Source organism: Micropterus dolomieu, linkage group LG01, assembly GCF_021292245.1.
Source record: "Micropterus dolomieu isolate WLL.071019.BEF.003 ecotype Adirondacks linkage group LG01, ASM2129224v1, whole genome shotgun sequence".
Classification (NCBI taxonomy): Eukaryota; Metazoa; Chordata; class Actinopteri; order Centrarchiformes; family Centrarchidae; genus Micropterus; species Micropterus dolomieu.
The window spans coordinates 43,280,620-43,307,354 of record NC_060150.1 but is presented as its reverse complement, the minus strand read 5'-3'; the positions used below and the strand labels follow the sequence as shown (position 1 = coordinate 43,307,354).

At 39.0% G+C, this 26,735-nt stretch overlaps 1 protein-coding gene across 5 annotated transcripts in view; it reads left to right on the top strand.

Moving 5' to 3' along the window:
• LOC123962592 (cadherin-18) overlaps positions 1–26,735 on the top strand; it is a 211,579-nt gene that overhangs the window by 85,372 nt on the left and 99,472 nt on the right. For 3 of the 5 annotated variants that reach the window (XM_046038950.1, XM_046038788.1, XM_046039035.1), the window contains 2 exons: positions 9,841–10,402; positions 24,602–24,896. In XM_046038950.1, coding sequence (XP_045894906.1) covers positions 10,172–10,402; positions 24,602–24,896 — 526 coding nt within the window. In that variant the 5' untranslated portion in view covers positions 9,841–10,171. Of the gene's footprint in view, positions 1–9,840; positions 10,403–22,702; positions 22,774–24,601; positions 24,897–26,735 lie in introns of those variants that run through there. The other 2 variants (XM_046038864.1, XM_046039122.1) reach the window with 2 other exon arrangements.

Below are 26,735 nucleotides of genomic sequence, written 5' to 3'. Positions count from 1 at the left end.
CCCACACAACACTGCACACCCTCCTCACACCTCCCTATGAGTATTCATCCCTACCTTCATCTCTGCCTTCTACGTCATCAGCCTTTTCTTTATTTGCACCATAAGGTGGCATATTTGTCTGTTGCTGCTCCTGACACCCCCCCACGAGTCTCCGTGGGCACTTGAAAAGCAGTGTGGTGAGCATCTGCAAAACCCCCAAATCTCTCGCACTTCATCCTCTCATGAGGGAATCTACCTGGCAGCAAGAAAGCAAGCTTATCTGTGTATGAAATGCTAATGTGAATAGCCTCAGCCCTACTTTGTGGATGAGAGCACAGAGGCCCTCTCCTTGTTGTAAAACCCACCTGCTCTGTGTGTTTTAGCATGTGTGAAACGGTGAAGCCTGCCAAACTCCGGTAGCCTCAACCTGAATTTAGACTTCTCAGACATGAAGAGAACCAAGTGCTGTGGGTGATATGAATATATTTCCATCTTGAATCTACCTTGTGTCTTTTTCTTTTGTTCTCTTTGGCAGAGGATGACTAAAATCCCAAGAGCATTACAAGCTCATCCAAGTAGTGCAGGAACGATTAGTCAATTCATTGATTAGTCAACTGAAAATGTATCAACAATTTTTATAATTGATTAATCATTCAATTTTTCAAACAACATGCCGATGGTTTCCAGCCTCTGATTTTGAGGATTTACTTTTCTGTGGTTTACATCACTGGAAAATGAATTCATGCCTTGAAATATACTCTGTGGAGTTTTTTGTAAACAAATGAAGTTGTGTAAACATTCACTTTTCTCTCAGTAAAACCAACTGTTTGTGTCCTTGAGGCCTACCTTATCGACTCCAATTCCTTTCCCATCAAACATTTGGACTTGTGCATGAGCTAGAAGCGAAACATTACATTACATTACATTATTTCAAAACATGCTCTACTGTGCTCTAGTGGTCGAAAACTCCACTGGGTACCTTTTTAAGTTTTGGACTGTTGTTTCGGCAAAACAAGCAATTTGAAGTGCAGCTGGACATAATGGATTCTTAATGTCATCAAAATAATATAATAATGATTGTATGTCTTATGTTCTACATAGAAGTTATCCTATTAATTAGTTGAAAGCTTTGAACAGTAATTTGAGGATTTTATATGTGATTTTGTACACATTCCACTGCACAAAAACACTGATAACAGAAAATGTCCTTAATAATATAAATTTATATTTATAAAAAATTAATATTGTCAGAATGATTTCACTTAAATCCCCCAGGCTGTAATTTGAGAAAAACACTTATGAGTGTGATTTGTGTCTATTTTCAGATACTTAGAGTAAACTATTAATTGTTTAATTGAAAAAAGAGTCACTAAAACAAAACAGAAATTTTAATAAATGACTGATTAATTAGCCAAAATGTCTAATGTTCACTGATTCCAGCCTCGACGATTTGCTGCTTTTAACATATTTTAACAATATCGGTTTTCAATTCTCTTTTGTCTGAAAACAAGCAAATGATTTGAATCCTTTAAAATGGTGACACATCAACATATTGATAAATAAATAATAAGTTGAACCCCTACATCGAACGTTGGGATGTTGTGCGGCAGCCGCTACAGTGAGGGTGGAGAGAGATGATGATGATGATGATGATGCGAGTTGAAAAACTGTATTTTTTTCCCGCAGTGGCCAGCAGATGGGTGCTGTCTGCGCCATCCTGGCACTCCTGCTGTATGATTAGAGCTCAAGAATCCAGCCATTAAACACACAACAGATGGGACATTTTCCATCTTCCACCCAGCTCTCATTAAGCAGCCAAACAACATATAGTGGGGTTGACGAGTGCAGGCATGTTTTCTAATTTGACAGCAAGAAGAAAAATGAGGAAGAACTCCTCCTTCACAGATATAATTGAGGTTGTTTAACTTGGCATGTAAACATGAGGAGATGAAACCATCAGAGGCTTCCCGCTCTCATCTCGACAACCTTTGCCTTGCCGAGTCGTGTGAGGAGTAGTGCGTTTTGGGTTTGAGGTAATCAAAGATGAGGGTTAGAACAGATGGCATTTGGAGGGTAGTGTACTGGAAGGACAAGTTGCTGTTGACTTTGGGAGACATGGTGGGAGGGGGTGACTGACTCACTATCCTACCCACATGACTCAGTGGGAGTCATTACTGCAATGGGCCTAATTACCTTCAGGCTTAATCTGTGTTTAAAAACCTGCTGCTTATTGCTTTTAATTACCCACAAGTGTTGGAAAAAGATTGAAATGCAAGGTTGGAGCATTTGTTTGTTGTGTTTCTGTATGTGTATGTGCTTGAGAGAAGGAAAATAGATGTGGGGATTGTTCCATTATGTCATACTTTCAAGCTTCAGATGCTTAATTGTAGCTTCAGTGTGGTATTGTATTTCCTGGACTGTTTACACAGAGGGCTTTATCTGTCGTCGTACTCTACAGCACAAGTGTGTTTGACAACCAAGTATTTTCGTTATGTTTTTCACAGCTTACACCTTCATTTAAAATGACTCAGTTACTCTGACAGCTGTACAGTCTGTAGCCTGAAAACTAAATTACTCTCCCCCTCATCACTTAAGGCAAGAAGAAAGAGAATTGATTCCCAGATCTTCAGGGGTCAGGTTTCGACAAGAAGACGAGTCAAGGGAAGTTTTATCTATAGAGCCAGGTCATGATTATTAGATAATGTTAAGGTTGTTTTCTGCAGACCATCCTTGGGTGATGTAATGTGATTAAAGTCGTATTCTTGAAGGTGCTGGAATGTGTGAGAACGAAATATCAATCATTCGCTTCTAGAAAAAGTACTGAAATTGATGTTGAATTTTAATTAAAAGTAAGGGTAGGGCAGTTGTAAATAGGAAATTAGATTTATGAAGATGAGTGCCATTCATTTTGGGAAGCCTGAAAGTTAAGAGAAGCAAGTGTGTGACCCTGCCATGTGGGATGCTGATCTGAATCTCAGGACATATTTCTGAACTACTATCAAGGGGAGCAAGACATTTAACACCTGCTCCAGCAGAGAAACTGTGATATTCCAGGACAGCTTGCATTGTGGACAGACCCTTCACCACATCAGTAGTGGTTAATGCTAAGTTGCAACAAAACAAAGCATAACAGAATGTCCTATAAAAAAAATCACATTACCAAATCATTTATCTCACAAACCCTAGGCTAGACCTGTGTAAAAAGGGCTCACGAGCACAGCTTTTGTAGAAAAACTAAACCCTAAAACAATTCATTCAGCCATGATTGCCCATGTGTTTCTAGTAAGATGGCATTGTGGAAATACTACAGTCTGCTTGGCTAAACCCATGAAACGCTGGCACCTTTCTCCAACCTATTTGTCTCCTCCAATTTCGTGGAACCTCCAGGGTGTGCCACACATTCAGAGGATTGCCCTGCTTGCGGAGCTGATCAGACTAATCTGCTTCCCTTCACAAACAATGAGCTGGGTCAAATCACCCAATAGACTCCAGGCAAAAAGCACTTATTTTTAGAGCAGGTACAGATCAATCAAATGCATTTTTGCAGTTTTAACAAAAGTAGTTATCACTTGTCAGTGACTCAGAATATACTGTATTGTACAGCTTTCAGTTCAAAAGTACATATTCTAACTGTATGGGTGCTTATATTTACAGTTCAACGCTTGAGGTATATGACAGGTATAGCTTTTTTTATATAATGGACCAACTTCTTAACAACTGTGCCCCATACTTTTTGATGCTACAAAGCACCAAACCAAGATGGGAATTTTGAGTTAGGTAGTTTTAAAGTTAATCAGACATTTAGTAGATGACCTGAAACATTCTCAAGTAAATATTGACAGTAAGCAAGTGGATGCTGAAGGAAAGGCAACAGGATATTGCTTAGAAACAGGAAACAGCTTTTTGCTGGCAAGGGACCAATATACCAATCTACCACTGTTAGTTTTAAAATACTGCAATGCTTTTGCACAGAAACAAATTTAACACACGCATGATTTTATCTTCCTTTTGTGTAAAAGAAACAAAATCACAAAAATTCCACAGACCAACAAATTTGTGTCTACAAAAGTGAGCCCTTAGGGCAATAATGTAACCCAGCTTCTGAGACTAACAGATATTTACAGTATAATGTGTATAATATGTACAGGGTCTATATTGTATAAGTATAAAACCACATATTTCTAAAGCTACACGCCATAACCAATAAAAACATTAATAGCTTTAGACAATATGCTATATATATTACATCATTAGTGCAGAATATGCCTTTAAGCGTGCCTTCCATTTAAGTATCAATTACAACAGGTTCATGGAGAGCTCCTTCTGATTCATCAGAAACAACAGATAAGCTACAGAGCAACAGATAAATTCATATTCAGGCCTCAGGAACATTTCACTGCAGTGTTACAGCCTGATTTTACACAAACACATTGCTGTGTCACTAATTTTCTCCTCCACTGTACTTACTTTAACCCTCTTGTTTATTTACCTGAGCTCAGTGAAACATCGCTTGAGACTACAGGGAACAAACAGACCCTATAAATGGGTGGAAATGTTTGTACTGGTTCCTTTCAGGTGAGGTCAAAAGTCAAGGGTATCTTTCACGGTGGTCGTCTCTCTCTCTGGCTGACCCTCTTTGCTCTGGGGATAGAACAGTGGTCCAGTGATATGTGTTTTGACCCACCCTAGTCTTCTGCTATCTGGTGTTTGACATCGGTAGAAAGCTGATGCTGTGAAATCGAATGCAGTGGGTGAGCTCTCAACAGGAGCCCAAAACATGAGCTATTAGCGGCAGGCGACAGGAGCCTGTTCTACCTCTCTGTCAGACCGAATAGAGACCCATCTCTGTCGCTTTCTAAACATCTCTCCCTCGCTCGCTGTCTTTCATTTTCGTTATCTTTCTGCCTTTTTAAGTGTTTCACTTGTCTGCAGTGTCATCAGTGGCTGTGGTTGCCTGTGAATGCTGCCGGTACTCCAGCTAAGGTCTTATTTAATTTAAGTTGTTTACATGACCAGTTGATTTCCTGCGATAGAGTTTTCCTGTTTCCACAAATAAAACAGGAGACAGAGACACAGTATTTCTGTCTGCCTATGGTGGAGCCACATGTTGAACAGTTCACCAGCAAAAAAAAAATAAAGCATGAATGGGTTCAGTGTGCCACTGGGGATGATGGGAAGAGGGCATAAAGGGGGAGGAAAGGGTATGATGCTTGGAAGGGCTCTCTGAGAAAAATCCCAAAGCCTGGTGGTAGTTATTTTTGTGCAAGTGTGCATACGTACCGACAGCTGTGGTAACTCACCATATAAATATTTTATATGCAATGTGATGTAACTTTTTTCAAAGATATGAAATGATTTAATACATTAAAAAATATTAATGGTTATCTTTGTCAACTGAGCAGTGGGTTATTTGTGAAAAAAGTAATCCAGCAGCTATGCAGTGGATATGTGAGTTAGAGTTACAACTAGGCTAATTAACATTTACAAAATTGATTAGTTTTTTTCAGTAGTTGCAATGATATAAACAGAGAATATGGAACTAGTAAATATTTGGAAGATTTTGCTAGATAAATTACTCATTCTTTATTTTTTGTTAACTGACTAATGAACTAATCAACTAATCCTACATTGTAGTCAGATTTTTGCAGACAAGTGAAGCAGAAAGTGATGAAGTGTGAAGGGACATAATTAGGTGTAAAATCAACAAGAACATTATTGGGCTGGTGTTATATACTTACATATGTTTATTAGAGTTGGGCTGATAGACATCGTCCATCGATGATGGCATGACAGACATGTCATGTCATTGTGATTGTAACCCACACACATTCATACACACCTCAGGTAAACACCCCGGCTTGCCCCGTCTCTCTCTGTCACTGTCCAACAAATCTGCTACACTTTCAGCAGTACGTTTTATAAAGTCGTCTTAAAGACACAGAATTCGTCTTTTTTTCCTTATTTTTCACCTGCGATCCGATATCACGGCAGCAGGTGAGCCGCACATGGGCTTTTTAATGATGTAGCCTTTCAAACAACTAAAACCAACATCTGCACCCTGTGGGTTCACTGTTGCTTTACCTGGTCTGCTTGTAAGATATCCACCGCGACTTGTAACGTAAGTTAATAGGCTACCAAGTTTTTACAAGTGAAGTCTATGCAAGACATAGGACGACCGCTGCCTCCCCCTGTGCGCGCGCCCCCTGATGTCATCGTCCATCACAATGTTTCATTGTAGACATTGTCCAATGGAAATATGGTAGACATCGCCCAACCCTAATGTTTAAATCAATATATTTTTTTATTGGCAACAGATCCCATGAAATCAGCAATGTGTTAGTCTGTCTCGCAATATCTTCTGATTTCTCCCCCCCCCCCTTTCCTATCCTCTCAGCAACTCTCAGTCCCAAGCCCATCGGTTACTACTGAAGATAAAAATCTTTCACAACAAGTCATAAATATATAGTTTCAGTTTGTTGAGGATTATTTTTAACAGTGGATTAATATACATTTATTATTTATTATTAATAATATTTATTATTTATTATGCTTGAGTGTTTCCAGCAGCAGACAGTTTATGTGGGAAAGTAAACTACAGGCCTGTGTGGTAATGTTGTAGGATGTCATTCAGTGCAACATGTGTTTTTTTTAAACATTTTTTGTACAGCAGTAGAGCTCTCTGGCAAAGATGAATAAGCTATATCAGACTTAAATCATTGATAGCTGTGGTCTTTTTATTGGATTTGAAGAAAAATATAAAATATTTCCAGCCTTATTTTATGAGTATGAATTTAACAAGGATATTGAAATCAAGGTACGGCATTAACAAAATGAGATCGAAACAGAATTGCATTGTTAACATAGCCTCTTTTGCATGCAGTCCTGCCAAACTATTTGTGTCTGCAAATCTGCATAACCCATCCTGTTAAACGCTGCACATATAGAAACATGCCATGGGCAGAGGGCAGCTCAAAACAATATCATCATCATAAAAAGGGGAAAATCATTTCCATTGACAGAGCCAGATGCTGTTGATTTCATGGCTCCCTGAAATGTATTTTGCTTAGAATCAGCATGAAAATCAGACAATTAAAAGACTGATTGAAGAGAACCCCAGGAGGCGAAAGTGAACTGGAAAATTTTTTTTATTCTCATTGTGAAGCAGAGTCTGATTCCCTAAGGTACCACAAATGTCCCACAGATCAGAATCAGAAAAATGATTCTGAACCAAGAAGAAAAACCTTAAAATTGCTGAAAAAGATTTGCAAAAGAACTCCTCAATCAGCATTCTTTGCAGGGCTTGATATCGTTTTCTCAGTTACTGGAAGAAAGCAGGGGAAGGAGGATTTGGGCAAAGCTCTACCTATGCAGATGAGAATCTTTTCCCAGATTACACATGTTTAGTTTGTGGCTGAGTATTTATCCTCTGCTGCTTTAATCCAAGTCGATGCGGAACAGACTTTGCCTTCTCTTTCACAGACTGGCCTGGCAGTAGGAATTACCCATTACAACCACTGCACTTAGTCAACATCAACAGCAACTATAGTTGAGCTGCATAATTTGCATGTAGAGATATTTGAAACATGGGGATTAGTCAGGGGTTCTAAGCCCATCTTAATCCATATATATGTAAAAATATTTATATTTATGAAAAAATAATTCAGTGATTATCCTTCAAAGTATGTGACAGTCGTAAGTTGCATTAATGTCTCGTTTTAGCGTTTCTCACTAATGTAGTCACATGTATTGTAAGTGATAGAGTAGCTTCCTTTGAAGTCTGTCAGCTCCTAGATCCCATTAAATATCAAATACACGTGTTTGTCCTGTCGATAATCCCCACAAAACTGGTATTCTACTGTAGCACTTTGAATGTTGGACAAGCTCTCCTGCTTTAAGTCAGTTATCGAGACTGTGTAATTGTGGAAAAGTGCCCAAACTTTTTACTGTTTTGTGCTTGTTTTACAGTGTTGACTTACATTTGTTATATAATTCTCCTGAAAGTTTCACTTGTCAGTGCAGATAGTTTTCATTTAAAAAGGGTGGCACTTTCCGGTTTTTGTGACAACCCGTTATGACTACTACATAAGAAGACCATAGGCTAATTCTTTCCCCCACCAAAATAGTTCCCAACCAGCCTTCAGTGAAACAGGCTGTTTATTTGTATGCTAGCATTATACATAATCCCCCACACTGATTGGCTTACAGTATAACTGGCTTGGTCCCCCACCCTTGGTCATACCCAAACACCATAGCACTGTCTCATTTTGCATTTGTTCTTGTGGACTTTAATGTTGATCTAAAGAATAACGATTTTCCCAATTTGAAGTCTGCATTTAGCCAAGACTGATCAAAATCATTGCAAGAGTTCTTCCTTCACCCTTTTGTGTGAACATGGAGTTGCAGAGTGAGCAGGAACTATTTTCTATTCATCCAACTGTTACCTGTGTCCGAAAATGTCGTTTTGTGACTTGGGTGACAAATTAAGCATTTCGATTGTGAATATGTGGTTGACCTGAAAAAATTCGTCCAATCAGTCAGCGGGTCTGTGTCTATGGTCATCTTCAACAGTCTTACCTCGGCAAGCCCTTTGGTAATTTATCAGTGGCAGTGATGTCTCCTCAGAGCCAAAATATAATATTTGTTGCTTGTCAAATAGTTTTGGTTCAAAGTAAATGTAAGGGTAATGTTTTTATTAAGCTGTTAACAATGGACAGTATTGCTGCCTCTGGGTACTTTGGGCTCCCTGTTTTATATATTGCGCAGTGATGGGTGTATCTCTTGCCACCCCTTCTACGTGGTTGAAGCTCCAAAATAGGTAGATAAGTGGACCTTTGAGCTGAGAATATTTTGTCACACACAGAAGGTGTACACTTGTTTTTCAGTGTAAACACCAAGCTGGTCAGCAAGAATGTTTTTGTCTCGTTTGCAAATTGTGTGTGCTCCCGGTGCAAGTTAGAAGGTGACATACTGTATGATAAAGGCCTCATATCTAACTGTATATCAACTAACTAACAAGAAATTCTTGTGTCTTTAGTTGTGACGTCACACCAAAGGGCATTTCAAAACGACAAGGTCGTTTTCTCGCAAAAAAAAAAAAAAAATGAAAATAAGACCACAGGGTTGCACATGCAGCTGTAATGCACGTTCTTTCAAAAGGGACACAGGACTAGCAGAACTTCATTTGAAAGCTCAGTAACAGAAATTTCACAATGCTTGCAGTTAATTTTTACTACTTCAATGCTATCTTCAATATACAATTTAGATTTAGAAACAGTTTCCTTCTGTCTTTTCCATTCCACTGCCTTCTAAAAATCACTCTCTGCCTTACGTCTGAGTGGCTTGATGTCTGTCCTTATCATACTAAATGTATTCCTTCCTGCCACACTTATTATTCACCGCTGAGGCACACAGTAAGCCTCACAGTATGCCTTGGTCATGTTAAAACATCCAAATCAAACCTTTATCAGATTTTTTTTTAATAAAGCCAACTCATCCTTTGAGTCACAGGGCCGGCGCTGCTCTACTCTGATACATGACTCTGACTTCACAGGGCAGTATCAGTCACCAAGCAGCGCTCTGACCCTATAGGCATGGACAGCCTTTTAATAGCACTTTTAACTCCTCGAGTCTTAACTTGTTTGTATCATCTGTATAATGGCAAAATGGCTGGAATACTGAAACTAGATTTCTCGTTGCCTCTTTGTGCTTTATCACAGTCAACCAGTTTGAAGTGCATGTCCTCATCCGTAAGGATTTATGAGTTGCAATTTAATTGGAGGGACTTAGTGGACATTTAGCTTCTAATATCCATCAAATTAATCTCTAACTTAGTGTTTCTCTTTTCCCTTCTCTCTCTCCCAGGAAATCCAGAATGGCTTCCGGGATTAACCTCTGCTCTTGGTAGAACTACCCAGAAGTTCACGTCCATTTGCACAGCATCTCACAGCCTGGGAAATTCCATAATGTAAATAAGGCTTGCTATTTTTTTTTTTTTTACGTTAAACCTTCAGCTTTGGGCCATGAACCTTAGAGGATCTACCGGGACCACTATTTCCTTAGTTTGGATTTAGACTCCTCTTTTGCTGGGACTACTGCACAGGCCTGCAGCGGTGGCTAGTGGTGGCGGCGGCGGTGGTGGGAGGACCTTACCACCTTGGAACACAGGGATAACTTTACAAAAGCACACACCACCATGAGGATATACACCACCTCCTGTCTCTGTCCCTTTCTGGTCTGCCTCTGCTTCATCCAGAAGTGCTACGGGGCGAGCCACCACGGCCCCAGCAATGTGCCCTCCAAGAACCAGACCAAACTGGCCAACGGGGAGACAGAGGTGCACCACAGGCCTAAGCGTGGCTGGATCTGGAATCAGTTCTTTGTTTTAGAAGAGCACATGGGACCAGATGCACAGTATGTGGGAAAGGTAGGATTTTAGTGAACTGACTGCAACTGTAAAAAAGAAATCTTTTGATCCCAGGGAACTTGCTTTTGAACAGCTTACTTGGCATTTCTCTCTCCTCTTGTTTATTGAGAAATGGGTTACAGCAGCAGCAAGCTGTTCTATTGAGGTAGATTGCCACGTCGGCATTGTACACGCTTTTTTAAATCTTCTGATGTGGAAATTCGGGTCTCGTTTGTGAAGGTGTATGGAGTTTTTTTTTTCTGTCGTTACGACGGCTGACCGAATTCCTCTTATGATAATGTCCAAAAAATGTTTTATTCTCTGTAATTAAGAAGTGACTCTCAGCATGCCAGCCACTCTGGGAAGCCAGCGATGCAAGAGAGGAGTTTGAAAGTGAGAACAGCCCTCTACATCAAGCTATCTTTGAAGTGAAATATTAGATTTGATCTCACTGTGGGAAATGTACCACCACAGTAAGAACCTGGACAGTAGTGCAATGGGGACAGCCAGGGTGCCTCAGAGTTAGAAAACTTTATGAATGTAATTTCAGTGTCCCTTACAGTGGAGAGGATAGTAGTGGGTATTCTTCCTGCTTGTGCATAGGGCACGGTGTAGCCTGGTTGTTGGTGGTGCATTTTCTGTTAGCTCTACCATAAGCCACAGGGAGCTGGTTAAGTCCTCTACTTGCAGATTGCCTGCCCTTATCTCCTGAAATGTTAAAATGTGTTTCTCCACTGCAGTGATCATTATTCTAGGCACTCAGGCACAAACTAATCCCCTCAACTGCACTCCGAGAGAAAGAGATTGAGAAAGGCAGAACGCTCCTCTGACTGCACATATGTCTGCATTTCAACAACGGTACCATTTGAAGGAAAAAAATAAAATAAAACAGGGATGACATGCTTGGAAAAAGGGTGAAAGGAGAAAAAAACAGCCAATATCAATTTCCTGCTCAACTGTCTATTTATTGAATAAACCTGGGGTTTTAATCACAAATGTCCTTTGCGAAGCTGACAAGGCAGGATAGAAAGGTTATTTATTGGTGAAACATGCTTTTGATAATGTTATTTGATGCATGAATGAACCATAGAATCCCACGGTGCCACCGAAAACAATCCCTCAGCATTTATGAGGCATTGTGTCCTGAGTATTAGACAATACCAATGGTATTTGCTGCATATTCAAAGCGACTGTTTGTCGATGTACTAACTTCATGAAGAAGTAGTTACGCTTACATTAAATCCATCCACTGCTTTGAAGTTCGTGATTGTTTGGTTTGCTGACTGACTGGCTGGCTGGTGTGCTAGTTCTACTCCTACCTTAAGGGTGTTGTTGTTCAGCATATGTGTGTATGCGTGTGTGTAAGTGTGTCTGTGTGTGACTCGTGCTGCTGATGAAAGCAGAATAAACATAAACAGCTAATCCTGGATGATAATAAAGCACTGAGAAGAAACATAAACATTATTAAGGAATCAATTTGACATGCATGTTTAAAGAGATGAGGTCTCCAGATGGTTAGCACAAAAAAACATTTAATTATGTGGGTTGGGACTGGTGTGCAGTGTCCTAATGTGGCCAGGAGACAGAATGACCCTTAATTAGACGAAGACAGGAGAGGAGGAGGATTAATTCACTCTGCACGTACTGGGCTGTTTTGTTTTTTTTTCTTCCTCCCTTTGCTTGATTAAAAACTCTGGACATTAACAAGCAGCAAATGAGCAGTTCCACTACAGGGAATTGCCAACACTTTCTTTGTTGATAATTGCTTTCATCAAAAAATGTGAAGTTTTAAAACAGACTTCATGATGTGATGCGGGGACTACAGCACACTGAAGTGGAATTCTAAGTATTGCACCGTCAACATAAAAAGCACATTTGTGCTAAGAAATCTACACCGTCATACCACAGTGTAAGACTTGGCCTTGGCAGGTTTAAATGTTATGTGTACATTTTACCAATACTCTCACATAAAGGACAGCAAGGAGTGACTTCTGGGAATAAGCGAAGCGGCCAGTCTGTCAAGAACATTTTTAATCCCCCTGAGGTATGCCGTAATCCCAAGTGACACCTTCTGGGGGGGCTGATGCATTTGTGAAATGACAGCTTTGTGCATGAGTGAGACGCAACTGCTTGGTAGGGGACAGGGCTTGTCCAGATAGGAGTGAGGAGACAATCCACTCTCTGGATGGAGGCGCAAATGTCTTCAATGTCAATCAGTTCAGCTTGGTGCTTTGAAGTAGTCAGGCAGGTTACAGACTGGATGGTAATTTTTAGAAAGACGATGCAAATCCTCAAACCCTGAATGAGTATGAACTGCAGTGAACTGTCTGCTGTAACTTATTTGGAGGACGGGGTACAGGTGTTGGATTAAAAAAAAATAGATCCTTGGTCAGGAATCCTTGAGTCGCTCCATCATGGGGTGTCTCGCCGCTGCTACAATATACAGTAAATAATTTAGACTTGACAGAATGGGTGCTTCAACCCAGACTAGGAGGAATACCCCCTGTCTTATTGTGTGTTCATTTACAGAGTAAAGCAGCAACCTGTTAGAAAGGTGTCTAAATGTTTTATTCATACATCTAAAAATGGATTGTGCTGTGACAGAATCAGGCAACTGTCTTGTTGTATGCACAGTAATAGCTCAACAGTGGGAAGGGGGGGAAAAAGTAAAAAGAGGTTTTTACATAAAATTGCTTTTCACCCACACTTTGCAATGCAGGAAACAAGTGCATGTAGATTGAAATGTTTTCAGTGTTAAACCAGTGAAGTGTTGCATGAAATAAAATGGAACATTTCCCAGCCAGTGTTACATTACTACACTGCGTTGTTGAAAGATTCTGAAAATGGCAGAAATAATACTTAGCAACCCGTGAGAACTGTTTATGACACTGACACATGCTCATATGAGTGCAGAAATGCGTCTGTTTGTCTGTGTATTAGGGCTACAACAAAAAATATTTTTCATTGTTGAGGACTGTTTTAATTACTGTTTTGATTCATTGAAATTAATCAAACAGAAACCCATAGCTGGTTCACAGAGCACAAAATTACATCTTCAATTGTAGAACCAAAGATTTTCTATTTACAATGAAACAAGACTAACAAAAAGAGTGAGTGAGTGATTAACTCATGAAGTTGATATGGTGAATGTTTTAGCTAATAGCTGGCTATTTACATATCAAGAGAGAGAAGAGCTACCTGATGAATATTGGTGCAATATTTACTATTATTATTAACAATTTTATAGCTCTGCTGTGGACAAACTGCGTGAGGGAGATATTTGTCTCTTTACCTGCTAAATGCTCCTCTATGCTATCTAATTGCTAACATTTTCTCCTGTCAGTGTACAGTACAGGGTACCCACGGGTTAAAAAGTCTTAAATTTAATATTCTAAAAATATTCGGTTACAAAGTGTGAAATTTCATTTACAAATGTCTTAATTTTTTTCTCGTCCTTTCGTAGGATTAAATAAATGCCGTAACATCATAAATAAATATTTTTTGTGTTTGTGACTTTACAATTTACTCCGTTTGATGCTATACGGCAGTACAGGTAACGTTGCTGTTTAGGCCAGAGTTTAGCTTTACGCTCTGGACTGTGGAGTGTTCACGGTACATGAGCATCCAAGCTCTGGTGCGAATCAGTCAGTTGTTAGGAAACAAAACGTCTCTGACGTGCTACTTACAAGCTAACGTTAGCTGGTCGACTCAGAATGGACAAGTGTGTGAAGTTCAGAAGGCCAGAGATATGTTAGAGATATACACTGTTGTAGGGTAACGTTATGTGAATGAAAACATCCAACATGCTAATGCACATTAAACTTACATCATTCAGATGTGCTGATCACCGGGACGAGTAAAAAAACTAACCGGAGCCCAAGTCATTATCCCCACAAATATTGCATTCATTTTATGTTATCAGATTACAAACACACAAAGCTATCATATATGAATGTCAGTATTATAATAAAATCTTAAATTTAACTTGGAGAATCCTGGGGGTACCCTGCAGTAGGTTTATCGGAGCTTTTTTGCTGACAACAGCTGCCTGCTGCATCTGGAAGTGAGGCTGATGAACCCAAACTGACCCAAGCAGTAAAGGCTTTCAAACCAAACTAATTAGCTGAAAGACACCAAAAGTGTTGTAAAGCCTCGTAGAGAAGGAGACTGCAGTGTTAGGTCATAATTCTCTGTTTAATCAATGAATCCAGTGTTGATAGAAAAATATTGATTGGTGCAGCTTTAAACAATTAACAATGTCAAAACTGATTAAATGAACAATTGTTATAGCACCAGTAAGTGTTGTGTCTTGACATGTGTGGCAAAGAGAAAGTAATTGATTTTTCTCACCTGTGTTTCAGGTCTTTGTTTGGAAAGGCTCATCGTTCTCTGGTCATGGTTAGAAATGTATCTGTAGTGATGTGTCCTTGATAGGGTCTCACTTTCACAAAACAAAATATGATACAAAGTTAAGCAAGTTAAGTCAAGTGAATTACAGTTTAACTTCCATTGAGTCAATAACTGCAGAAAATAACACTTGAAGCTTATGTCTGCTGTCTGTGCAGGCATGTATAATTTCCAAAGTGCATTCCCCTGTCCACTGGCTGAAACATTCAAACATATTAGCACCATTTAGACACTTGAGACTAAAACCATTTGCTTTCACTCACTGCCAGAGCACAAGGCTGAAACTTCATGTTTTGTGCGGACAATTACATTTTGGTCTCATTCAAATATTGAATTTTAGCAGCAGTTAGAGGCAGAGCCATTAAATGATTGTCAGAGTTGCTTCCGGGACTCTAATAATCTCATTACTGTACATCAAGAAGCCAACTATCCTGCTGGGAAGACAACGATTCATTCTGCTTCTCCCCCCAGTTGTCAAAATAGAGGACAACTATTAGGGCGGATCTCGGTGATATGCATCAACAACACGTCTACAGCACAGCCCTCATCACTGTCTTTTGTATGGTCATTAGACAGGCGCTCCATCATCAGGGTTTACTGTGACTGTTACAAATCAATCAAAGAGAAGGAGTCGCTCAGAGGAGTTGATTGGGAGGGAGCATGGCCAAAATGTGGATATAATCAGACAATCAAGCACGCCCACACAAAAAGTGATTAAGTCCTCTTGAGTGAAGTGTAAGAGCTGAGATTCAATCAAAAACAAACCCACCCCCCCCTTCACTAATTGCAAATGTGAAGCCAAGGCACTGATCATCAGCTAGGGCGCATAGCCTGCTCATTTCTCCTTTTCTTCATCCACCACCAACCCCCACCCCACCCCCGCTCCCATCACCATGCACATTGTTGATGGAATGAAAGCCCCACACCTTCAACTCCCATTTCTGCCTCAACATGGTCATGAATCTTTTTGGAACCAAGATGAAGTAAATGTCACTACTGTTTGTCCAGTGCCAGACTGATTACCAGAGTTGTGAAAGTACAACAAAGAACACACAAATGATGTTGAGCTTTCAGCAAAGCATGCAGAGCTATTAGTAGCCTTGTGCATCTATAGAAATGTGCTGTGCCTTCGTGTAGCCTGTAGGCAGTTTAGCTTTGCCATAAGGCTAACTCACTGAAAGTTTAACTTGCAGGAAAATCAATAAGTATTGGATCAATCAGCTGAAATGTAGCCACAGTGGTTGTGTTTTGACATATTTTATGCTCTTTGCCTGGTATAAAAATGTATCCTGGATTTCATATTGTCATATGCTGGGTTTCATGTTGTACGTGTTCATTTTGTGACAGCCAGAGAGACATTTTTCTTGGTCATCTCCTTGTTCTCATTCCACACAGCATACATAGCGTACATAATGAGTAGACATAACAGTAGTAAAGCAACATCCCTTAATGCAAGCAGAGAGCAAACAAGACTAGCTAGGCACATACATTATGTGGATCTGTACGCCGAATATGTCCAAGCCATTACAAAGGGCATTCACCAATAATGCAATCCAACCAGACGCATACATTATCAGGATCTGTAAAATGAAAACGACTAAGCCAGTACCGAAGGGAAAAGAAGTGGAGGAGCAAAACAGATGAAGGTCAAGCTGTGTAGCAACTAATAATGTATCAGGATGGCACTCAATAGAGCGTATCCTCTGATGTTGCTGTGTAACTGTTAAGATTGTGTTACACGTCATGCGTTCCTTTTCCAAAAAGTGGATATTTTCCACGCTCTATTAAAGTTTGCCAACATTAGGAAATTAAGGATAATTTTGTTGACTCTACCTGAAATACGACATTGTCCCACTTCTAAGCAATTTGGCTGATTATTGCAGCACCATGTGGCCAGTCAACTCTATATTTTTCAGCAGAAAAATTGGCCGGAATAGAATAATTGGCATGGTGGTTATGTCTAAACCAAGACTGAATGCTGTAATGGTGCATGATGTTCTATTGGAGACTTTGAATCTTCTTGAATGCTTTCAGAAGTGATATGCTTTTGGCCATCCATTGCAGCAGCAAATCTTGTGCTAATGCATTCATAAATGTTTGTAAGATATTCTGTATGCAGTTGTTCATTCATTTTCAGTAGTGGGTTGCAGGATAGCTCTGTTGGTACACTAGATGGCTGCTGGGTAATGCAATTAATTGTCAACATTAGAACTGAGACGTTACTTTATTAACTGATTAATTTATTTTGCATTAATGTATATTATGGCAACATCTACGGGTGAGGAAGCTGTCTGCTATTGGTAAAACGTCAATAAATGTATGTTGAACATTTCGAAGCATGGGTAGATATGTACTTAGGTTAGCTGGCTGCCTCTGCCTTAAATCACTAGTAAAGGCTAGTAAACAAATCGCTCCACACTTGCTTTTTACCGTTGCATAATTTCTTGCAGGCTAAAATCAACACTGACATAATGCCGGTGGTACTCATTTTCTGGTGAAGTAATGTAGAAAGCCATCCAAGGGCACCAGATAATGTTAGCAAATGCTATGTGTTAGTCGACAAGCTAACCTTAAGTAACTTGAGCTAACTAAAGCACAAAATCACAAAATATTTCATATGCTTGGCAGTAATGTTAGTTTACCTGTCCAATAGGATGAAAGCCAACTCTGTGTCAGACTCCAGCATTTATGATGTTGACTTTTCGGCTTTAGCACATAAAGTTTCGTCGTTGGTCTTAATACTTACGTGGAGTTTGTGTTAGAGTCTGTGTTGTTGCACTTTTGGGAGTATGTTGAAGTGATGAGCTCTTGCTAGAGTGCCAACTTCGTTATGACGTTGTGTGTGTGTGTGTGTGTATGTGTGATAGAATCAGGGCCTGTAAATTACACCAAAACATAAAAGTATAGTTTTTTCTATTTGTTTGGCTTAAGTGCTCTGAAAAAATTCTTGATTCAGTTTTTATTATCAAATTACGTTTTCTGTATCACGGAAATCATAGGGCCCTAAATCATTAGCTTTAGTCTTAGTTAATATGTAATAAAACAATCGTTTGATTGGATTTCTAATGAGTGATGAGAAATGGTGTTACAAATGCAATACCAGCACAATATTACGTTATCAAATGATAAACCCAATTTATCAGATTACAGATATTGTGAATATTTTACCAACCTTAATTTATTCTAATTGCAGTTTCAGGATTGTACATGCTTAGTTGAGAGTAGATACAACAACCAGTGTCATGTTCAACCAACCCAGTCAGACCGAAGAAGTCCAGAATCTTTAACTGGTCATACTGTAATTCATCCAGACAAACATATATATATATATATAAAATAAACCACTACAAGAAAAGATATTTCACATACTGGTATATTAAATAGAATACATATAGTCCAGCCCTATAATCCACTTATTTTTATTTTATCAACAGTTTCTCAAAGATTTGACAGTGAAGAAAAGATAAAATAAGATAAGATAGACTTTATTGATCCCACACTTCACTTGTTACATCAGCAGAATGTAATAAAAAAAAAAAAAATCTGAATATGTTATGGTGTCACTATACAGCCTTTAACAGCAGTAAGAATAGTTGACGATCAATTGATGAGCCAGGAACCAACTTAATTACTTTTGATAATTGTGATTATTGTGTTGGTTATACAGATGTAAGAGAAACTATGAGCAGCGAATGTTAGTGTTTTAGACTAACATTTGCTGCTCACAGCTTCTCTTTATTCATTTGTGCAATTTTCACTCTGTGCTGTAACTCATAATTTGTAACTTTTCATTTGTCATCAACTCTGACAGACTAAATGAGTGACTGAATAACTATAATCACAAGTTGCAGCTCTAGTTTGATTACATTTGTGACGACAGAGCCAAAGGTAGATTGTTTGGCTGTGAGCACCAATTAGCTCGTGAACACAAAAAGTTTAAGGCTGCTCTTGACAATGAGTATACAGAGCCTGGCAGGGAAAACACGTAGCTTGTTGAGAAAAGAAAGTGAAGATACACTTTCTCTCAGGTTGCTCATCTGGGCATATGATGAAATTATAAGTGAGGTTTTTCTTGCGATTGGAGTGTTTTCGCCAGCGACTTTAGAGCCCCAGACTCTGTTGATCTCTTTAAACTCCTCAGAAATGCATTGCCAGCTGCCAGCCGCCAGCCACATGTCAGTCATTTATTCCACTAGTCTTTAATAAAGTCGCCCATAGAGACAGAGAGATAAAAACAATCCCTTGTTTTGATGCCCTGTGGAGGAAAAGGATTCCTCTAAGTCGTTGTGGGGAGATGACAAAACAACAAGGTTGCAGAGGTTGTATTTTCAACTTTCTCATGATGTTTCCACTGGACTTCTCTGATCACTGTGTATGAGAGATTTCCATATATTTCCTTTCATTATTTATTGCATGAACTGGACATTACTGACATTTTCATGTCCCCTTGATCCAGAATGCCACATGTAGTGCTTATGTATGTTAAGCTCATATCGCGTGTGCTCTGCAGTTTAACAAAATTGACACTAATTACATTAAGGCGGGAAGTCATGAAATTTTCTGTGTGATCAAAATGAATGAAGTATAAATAAAATATTCCAACGCTGAAGCCAATATGCAGTAGCAGTACCCTCTAAAGAGAAATGAAGGCTTCAAATCATGTTACAGAAATTTCCTCCAAGACCACTTTTTTTTTTTTTACAATCAGCTTTGATTAAGAAGGGAAAGATGTGAAATTTCTACTGTCCCCTAAATAGCACTGAGGGCAGTCTTTGTCCAGAAAAAAATTCTTTTTTTTTGCCTCCTCTCTCTTTGGTATCATCAAGCAGTCACAGATGGCTAGTAAACATGAGAAAGTTGTATGCAGTTTACTTACGGCCAGGTGGTATATCACTTTAAGATCTATAAATATTTGTTGTTTTATGTTGTCTTTTTCTGGTCCTTAAGGCTGCAGTTGACTGAAATTATTTTAATTTACTTGACTGTTGCAAAAGAAATTAACAGCAAATGCTTTTACCCCCGGCTTTATCAAGGTACTACTAATGTTTTTTAACTTTTTGCCTGACCATAGCCATCCGAAAAAACCCAAAATATTATTAAATAATTGCAAGGGTGTATGTTTGATTTCAGATGTGAAATCCCCGCCCCCCCTCTCAAAGCCCACTGTCTTCTGATTGGCCAAGACCATATATGGAATACCGGCTCCGTATAGCTCTGTGTGTGCTGTACAAAGGAGCCGTTGATAGAGAAAGCTGTTGAAAACAGAGTGTTCAGAACAGGAGGAAATCTGAGGTTTGTGCTTACAGGGATTTCATTTATATACTTTAACCTCATGTCTCCTTTAAGCTACATATGGCCCCAAAAAGCTCCACCAATCAGATGGTTAGATTGGCCTGTTTCGAGCCTGACGGACAAAACCCGGGACAAGAGAGTCTGCTAATTCCACATGCCATTGCTCATAAGCCTTATTGCTGTGGGTGTAGGGTGAAAACTGAAGGTAGCCTAAATGAGAAAATCTAAATATTCACCAACTTATAGCTTCACAAACGTGGACTGTGACAGGTGGACAGTAAAATAACTCATCTTAGAGAGTGTTTAGTGAGTACATCAAATCAAAACTGTAAAAGTGATGGGGGCATTGCTCCCCAGATCTCAGTGGAAATTACCTTGTAACAAGATATTTGCTCAGCCGAATTTCTGACATAAGTTTGATGTTGACCTGGACTCCCTGGCAGAACAGATATTGCATCTCCATGGGACTTCTTGCTGGTTAAAGGGCCTATATGTATTTTTTCAATGAAATCACTCATTAATAAATCAAATTTTTACTTCCTTTTTGTCAGTGGACTCTAACCTCACATAGAAATGAAGCACACGCCTGTTTTCTCTGTTACATGCATCAGGCACTATTCTACTTCTTATGTGAGGACACCAGGTTGGGATGTGGCCCTGCGCACGCTCCCGAGCCTCTCTAAGACTACAGCGACAACACCGCAGCTAACAACATTTAGTCAACTTAAACCATAAAATAACCGGCTCCCAACACTCCAACATAAACTCCATTTAAGGATACAAAACAACGACAAAGTTTTATGTGCTGAAGCCCATCAGACCAAATGATGTCGGGTAAAAACAGAAAACATTGGAAAGTCACGGAGTGAGTCACGTTAGCTTGCTGGCTAATGTCGTGCAGTTGCTAACGTTATACAGTGCAAACTTTTATTGCTTTCCACATCACCAACTAACGCGACCCATGTTACTATCCTGTGTAGCACCGGTATTATGTCTAAGTAGCCTGCAAGAAAGCATCTAATGGTAAAAAGAAAATGTAGAGCGATTTGTTTACTAGCCTCTAGTGATGTCAGGCAGGGCTTCCAGCTAACGCTACATTAGCTTGGACCTGCCGCTCTTTGCTTCGTAAGGTTCAATTTAGATTTATTGTCGTTTTACCTATTGTGTAACGAGCGTAGATTAGTTCAACCGCAAGCTAATAAAAATATTATTGTAACGTTGCAGTGGGAGTTTCCAGCATGTTGTGTGAAGCTGTCTCCCTGTCTGTCTATAGCTGCTGTCCCACTGCCTTATTCCAGGAGTATTGTGCCAAAATGCGGCTCACTGCGCTGTATGAGTCGGGAACGTTGAAGTAACAGAACCGGAACATGTCTGGAGAAAAGCCGTAGCCTGTATGCCAGTTTTTCTGCATTTATTGCAGGATTTCTGTATGAAAGCGGTTATGCTTCGGATTATGCTCGCTCATGAGTGCACGCCTGCAAGCACACACCTGGTTGCAATATTTAAACCGCACCGGTAGTGGCCACTGAAAACTACATATTGCCGCTTTAAAAATATGATGAATTAAAAAAAAGTGTTGACTCACATTATGTTACACTCACTATTTTGTGCATACCTCTGAAACTTAAGAGACCTTGTTTTGTTTTTTCCCTGAAGATATCTGGAGAGTCCTGGATCCCAGATCTTCCGATCCTCACTGGAGTATACAAAGTTTAGAAATGTGTTGATGGTTAAAAGGGTCAATATATCATTCATACATTATGTATAACACATCTATTATGAGTAAGCAATGGACAAAGGTGGAAGATGAGGGTGATTTTAAGACCAATAAAGACTGCATCACCTGCAGAGAAGACTTAAAAAATAATTATACTTAATAAACTTAATATAACAGACTTAATATATTCATGCATGCATCCTTTTTATTGCTCAATAACTCTTTTCTGATTTTAATGAAGAGTATCCTCATGTTGTTTCACTCTCAGCTAGCTTGACACTGCTGTGCTTTCAGTTCGCAATGTTTATGTAAAAGCCGGCAACCTGTGGACACTTTTATCACCCATAGATTTTGGAAGGCAGTAGTCGCCATATGCATCATTGGTTCGCACTTTGCAGAGCATGATTTATTGGTTCCTGCAAATGAAGTGGATGGCTAAATTAGCACTGGCTGGAGGCGAAATTACATTTGTGAGATGTAGTTGTAGAGCGCTGCTGGACAAAAGTGGATATATCCTAGTAGTAGTTATGGAAGTGGTCTGTACTTGTAATAAGTAATAACTTAAATAATACAATCTATGTGTTTCTTGTTTTGAAGGTTGTGTTTTATATTAGTATAATCTAGTAACTGATTAACTACCTGATTCAACAGGATCTTTGACTCCTTATCTAATTACAGGCTTGATATTTAGCACGGGAAGGACAGTTAGCGCTAATCAAGAGTCAGCCCAGCAATCAACAGCAGCTTTCTAATTAGTAATTTATTTGCTAGTCTGGGTTTTGATTAGATGTCGCCTGAGGACCTCTGCCGTTCAGCTTGTTAAATAACTTGTCTATTTGAATGGTTGTGCATCTTATACAAGAAGTACTGAAATGTTTTTTGTAAATATAAATGTGTACATCTGTGGTTGTACTTGTTGTTAAGTGGTTGGAAAATACACCTGTGTTTGCCAGAAACAAGCTTCATGGTCAGTAAGGTAACACTACGCTAATTCATTTGGTTTTTCCACTTGTATCCTTGCACACTCTACAGGTTTACAGGCTGTCATGTCATATCTCCCAGCAGAGATGGAGGTTCAGTGGTGGATTAGCAGTGCTGCAATAGTAATTAATTATTCAACAAACAGAAGGTATTATGTAGTTTGGTCAATAATGGGTGTACTCCAAAATACTGTAGCTGGTTCCCAACTCTGGGACTGCACCAGTCAAACACATTTACAACAAAATCCTTATCTATCAATGATATCAGTTGGAGAATCACATGACTGGTTAAAAATATCTTTGTTACTATGATGTGATTGGTTATAAGTACACTGTCAAGCAAGGTAACATATCAACAGTATACTGAAGTTTCTAATTGGCACTCAACAAAAAATGATCTGTCTTTTTAGCAACAGTTGTAATTATGATTTATTACTTCAAAGTTAAAGTTCCTTTTCATGGTATTTTTACATTATTTAGTTTTATTTTAGTAGTTTTAGTTAGTAGTTTGTCTCCCCTTTTACATTTTGGTAGTTTTTTTTGCAGGTTTCATAAAAACTATGCTATTCAGAGTATAAATATATGACAATGTGAGGAGGGGGAAAATATATCCTACAAACAAGTATGTGTATCGTATGTTATCCAAAGACTTGCATGAATCTTGATTAAGGCTGAGATGCACTTTGGAATTCAAAGTTTGTGTTCACAGCTAGTTGATGTGCAAATATAAAATACAAAAATACCACCAGTATGTAAAGCTTTGCCAATGCTCAATGAAAATGGATTGTTCTGTTATGTTGAGCTGTGACATTTCCCTAAGGAAAAATGTCTGTGTTTCTTAACATGTTTTATTCATGGATAAAAATGAAATTTCTTAAATGATGATGTTACCGTGGCGCCCTGGTTTGGCAATTCAGTGGTATTGTAAAATATATTTATAAAGTCTAAAACTGCAACCCAGCTGAGCAATTGGCATGAAAGTCCTAATCCTCTTGGTGTCAATTATGGCTGAACAAGTGGCTCATTTTTCTCTTATTCCTCTCTCTCCTGGTGAGAAAGAGGCAGCGCTCTTCCATCTTGAACAGAGTTGTAAGGATTTCCCCCAAAACTTTAATCTCTAAAGATGCATTTCTTCAGCGATGCTTGGGTACAGTCAGGCCTGAGAGAAGAATATTGAATAATGTAATGTCTGAGTTAGATGTTGGGAGCTTTCTGAAGCTGAAACATGGGCTGACGATCACCGTGCAGTGCAGTAATGCTGCAAAGGTTACTGCTATATAAAGAACAGATGTTTTTAAATGGTCTTGGTAGGGATTATATCAAAGTGTAGTATTTTAGATAAAACCGATGTTTGTCTTCATATGGACTAGGGCTGCGACTTTTTATAATTTTCATCAATATTGTTAATTATTTAGTTTAGCTTAGTATTAGTTTAGTAATCTTAAAAATGTCAAATAGTAGTTATTCTGTCTAAAACCCAAAGATATTGAATATACAATGATACAAAACTGGGAAATGCGGAAAATCTTCACATTTGAAAAACTGTGTTGTTTTTTTCTGGAAAACTATTAACCATTTACCAGTATTTGAGATTAACTATGTCAGTTGACTATTGACTAATCAACAAATCATCTCAGCGCAAATATGGACATCTTAGTGGTTGCAGTTCCAGTGCATGAATTTCTACTGCAGTGCACTGTGGCCACTGTGAATGTTACGAGTGTGAATCATATTTTAAAAACTGTGAATCAAAAGCAGTCCTAAGAAGTGATTTTGGCAACATCCTCTGCATTCAAACAACGTCTTGTCTCGTTTTCCTTGCAGCTTCACTCAAACTCAGATAAAGGCGATGGATCCGTCAGGTACATTCTGAGCGGGGAAGGAGCTGGGACTATATTTATCATCGACGAAGTGACAGGAGATATTCATGCCACTAAGAGCCTGGATCGGGAAAGGAAAACACATTATGTCCTGCATGCACAAGCCTTGGACCGCAACACAGAGGAGGCCCTGGAACCAAAGTCAGAATTCATCATCAAAGTACAAGACATCAATGACAATGCACCTAAATTCACAGATGGACCCTTTGTAGCTACGGTGCCTGAGATGTCTGAAGTGGGTGAGTAGTGCTACAAAATAAACTGGACCTCCAAATAATTGCTCTCTTCTGTCTGAATTTGAGTGTCATTTATGTTGCTTTTAAGATATGTGTCATGGTTAAAATCCCCTTTACACCTACAGTAAAGAGAAAACTACAAGACCTTTGACTTTACAACGTGTGTATGTTTCAAATAGACTCATGATCTAGTACTGCTGCTCTAAGATGGTTTAAAAGAAGGTATTACCATGAAGAACTGTGATCAAATATGTTATTACCCTGTGCGGCACTCTGGTTTGCCCTCTATGTGATAATGTTCTCCAGAATGTTTGATCTTCTGTAAGCCAGCCCAGTCCTCTTTTTCATCTTTGTTTTCTGGTTGCTGTGATGGTTTCCCGGGTGGGCAGGTCTTTATAAAGCATTCAATAATGCCTCCACAGCAATCCCCGCCATCGAGACTGTGGAGTCCTCCACATCATAGAGGAAAGAAAAGCCTCTATCCACCTCCTCTGAGACAACTTCTCCTCATATGCCCAGCATCATGTGGCAAACATCTATTTTTTATTTCTTTATTGTACTGTTCTGTTTTTAGCTCGGGTGAACAAAAGCCACCCTTTTCTCAGTCCAGTGGATTCTGCCTCGAAGCACAATAGCTCAAAAGTACGGTGCTCTAATATTTCACAGAACTCCTTCAAAACATATGTAGGTTGTCCAAATGGTGGCCAAACTGCTGTCAGAGCAATTTTGCTTCAAATATACTATAAGATGGTGAATTTGTGACGCTGACAGTTTGTTGAAAATACTCCATTTATATCTGTCTGTCTAAAATAATCCCTAAAGTTGCTGAACAGAAGTAGAAATATGTATTAGAAAATATCTCAAAGCAAAAATGAACAGCTTCATCAGTTTCTTGCTGCAAGAAGATGGAAATGAGCAAAACTGATTAAATATGCAAACCCCAATAGACCTGTAGGCGCCATCTTTATAAACAGTCAATATCTTCCTGGTTGCATTCATGAATTTTCATGAACAGACAGGCCTGACACACATACAACTTTGCCAGTCAGTATATTTGTTTCTAAGTTGGATGTGTCAAGTACATGTCTTAATATCTTCTGGGAGTGCTGCACTGTATGTCCTGATGCTTTGTATGTAGAATAATACAAAATATTTTATTTTTAGGTTTAGTTTAAGGTGGAAAACTGTGCTGTTGCTGCAAAAATATGTCTATTAAATCCCACAACAAATGATTCTGATAATTAGATAAATTGTTTGCTGTAATCTTTATTTCTAAATGAGTGCATAATAGGGTAATGAGAATATACTTGCAGCACTAATTTGTGTATTGGCATTCTTAGTTTAGTTCTAATGAGGCCACTCATTTTAAAGTTTCAATGTTCACTGCAAACGTCATCATCGGTTGCACAAAAAGTATCAATCATCATTGATGACCCAAGGGAGGAAATCAAAGACTGTGAAGGGGAAAATAATTAGCCTTTTTCCCGCCCCCTCTTTTGCAGATGTCCATTAAAGTAATTATTCTTTGGTTCGGCATCTGCAGCGTCAAATCGGCTGTAACAATCAACTGTCCTCACACTCCAGAGCACTAATCCCCCAGCATTTATCAATACTGGCGTTCCCAAGTGCAGGAAGGGGCTGTCTGGGAGTGTGGCAGCTAATTGGTTGTGATGTTCTTTTTTCCTGTCTAAATTGATTAGCTGGGCACATGCCAGGTAGTCCAGCGTTACTGTTTCATACTTCCCATTCAATCATACATTCATATTTTTTAGAGTGCTAGATGAAAGGAGTATCAATTTCCCACTACTGTATATCTCCCAGTTGACTTGTCTCTAAATGGAA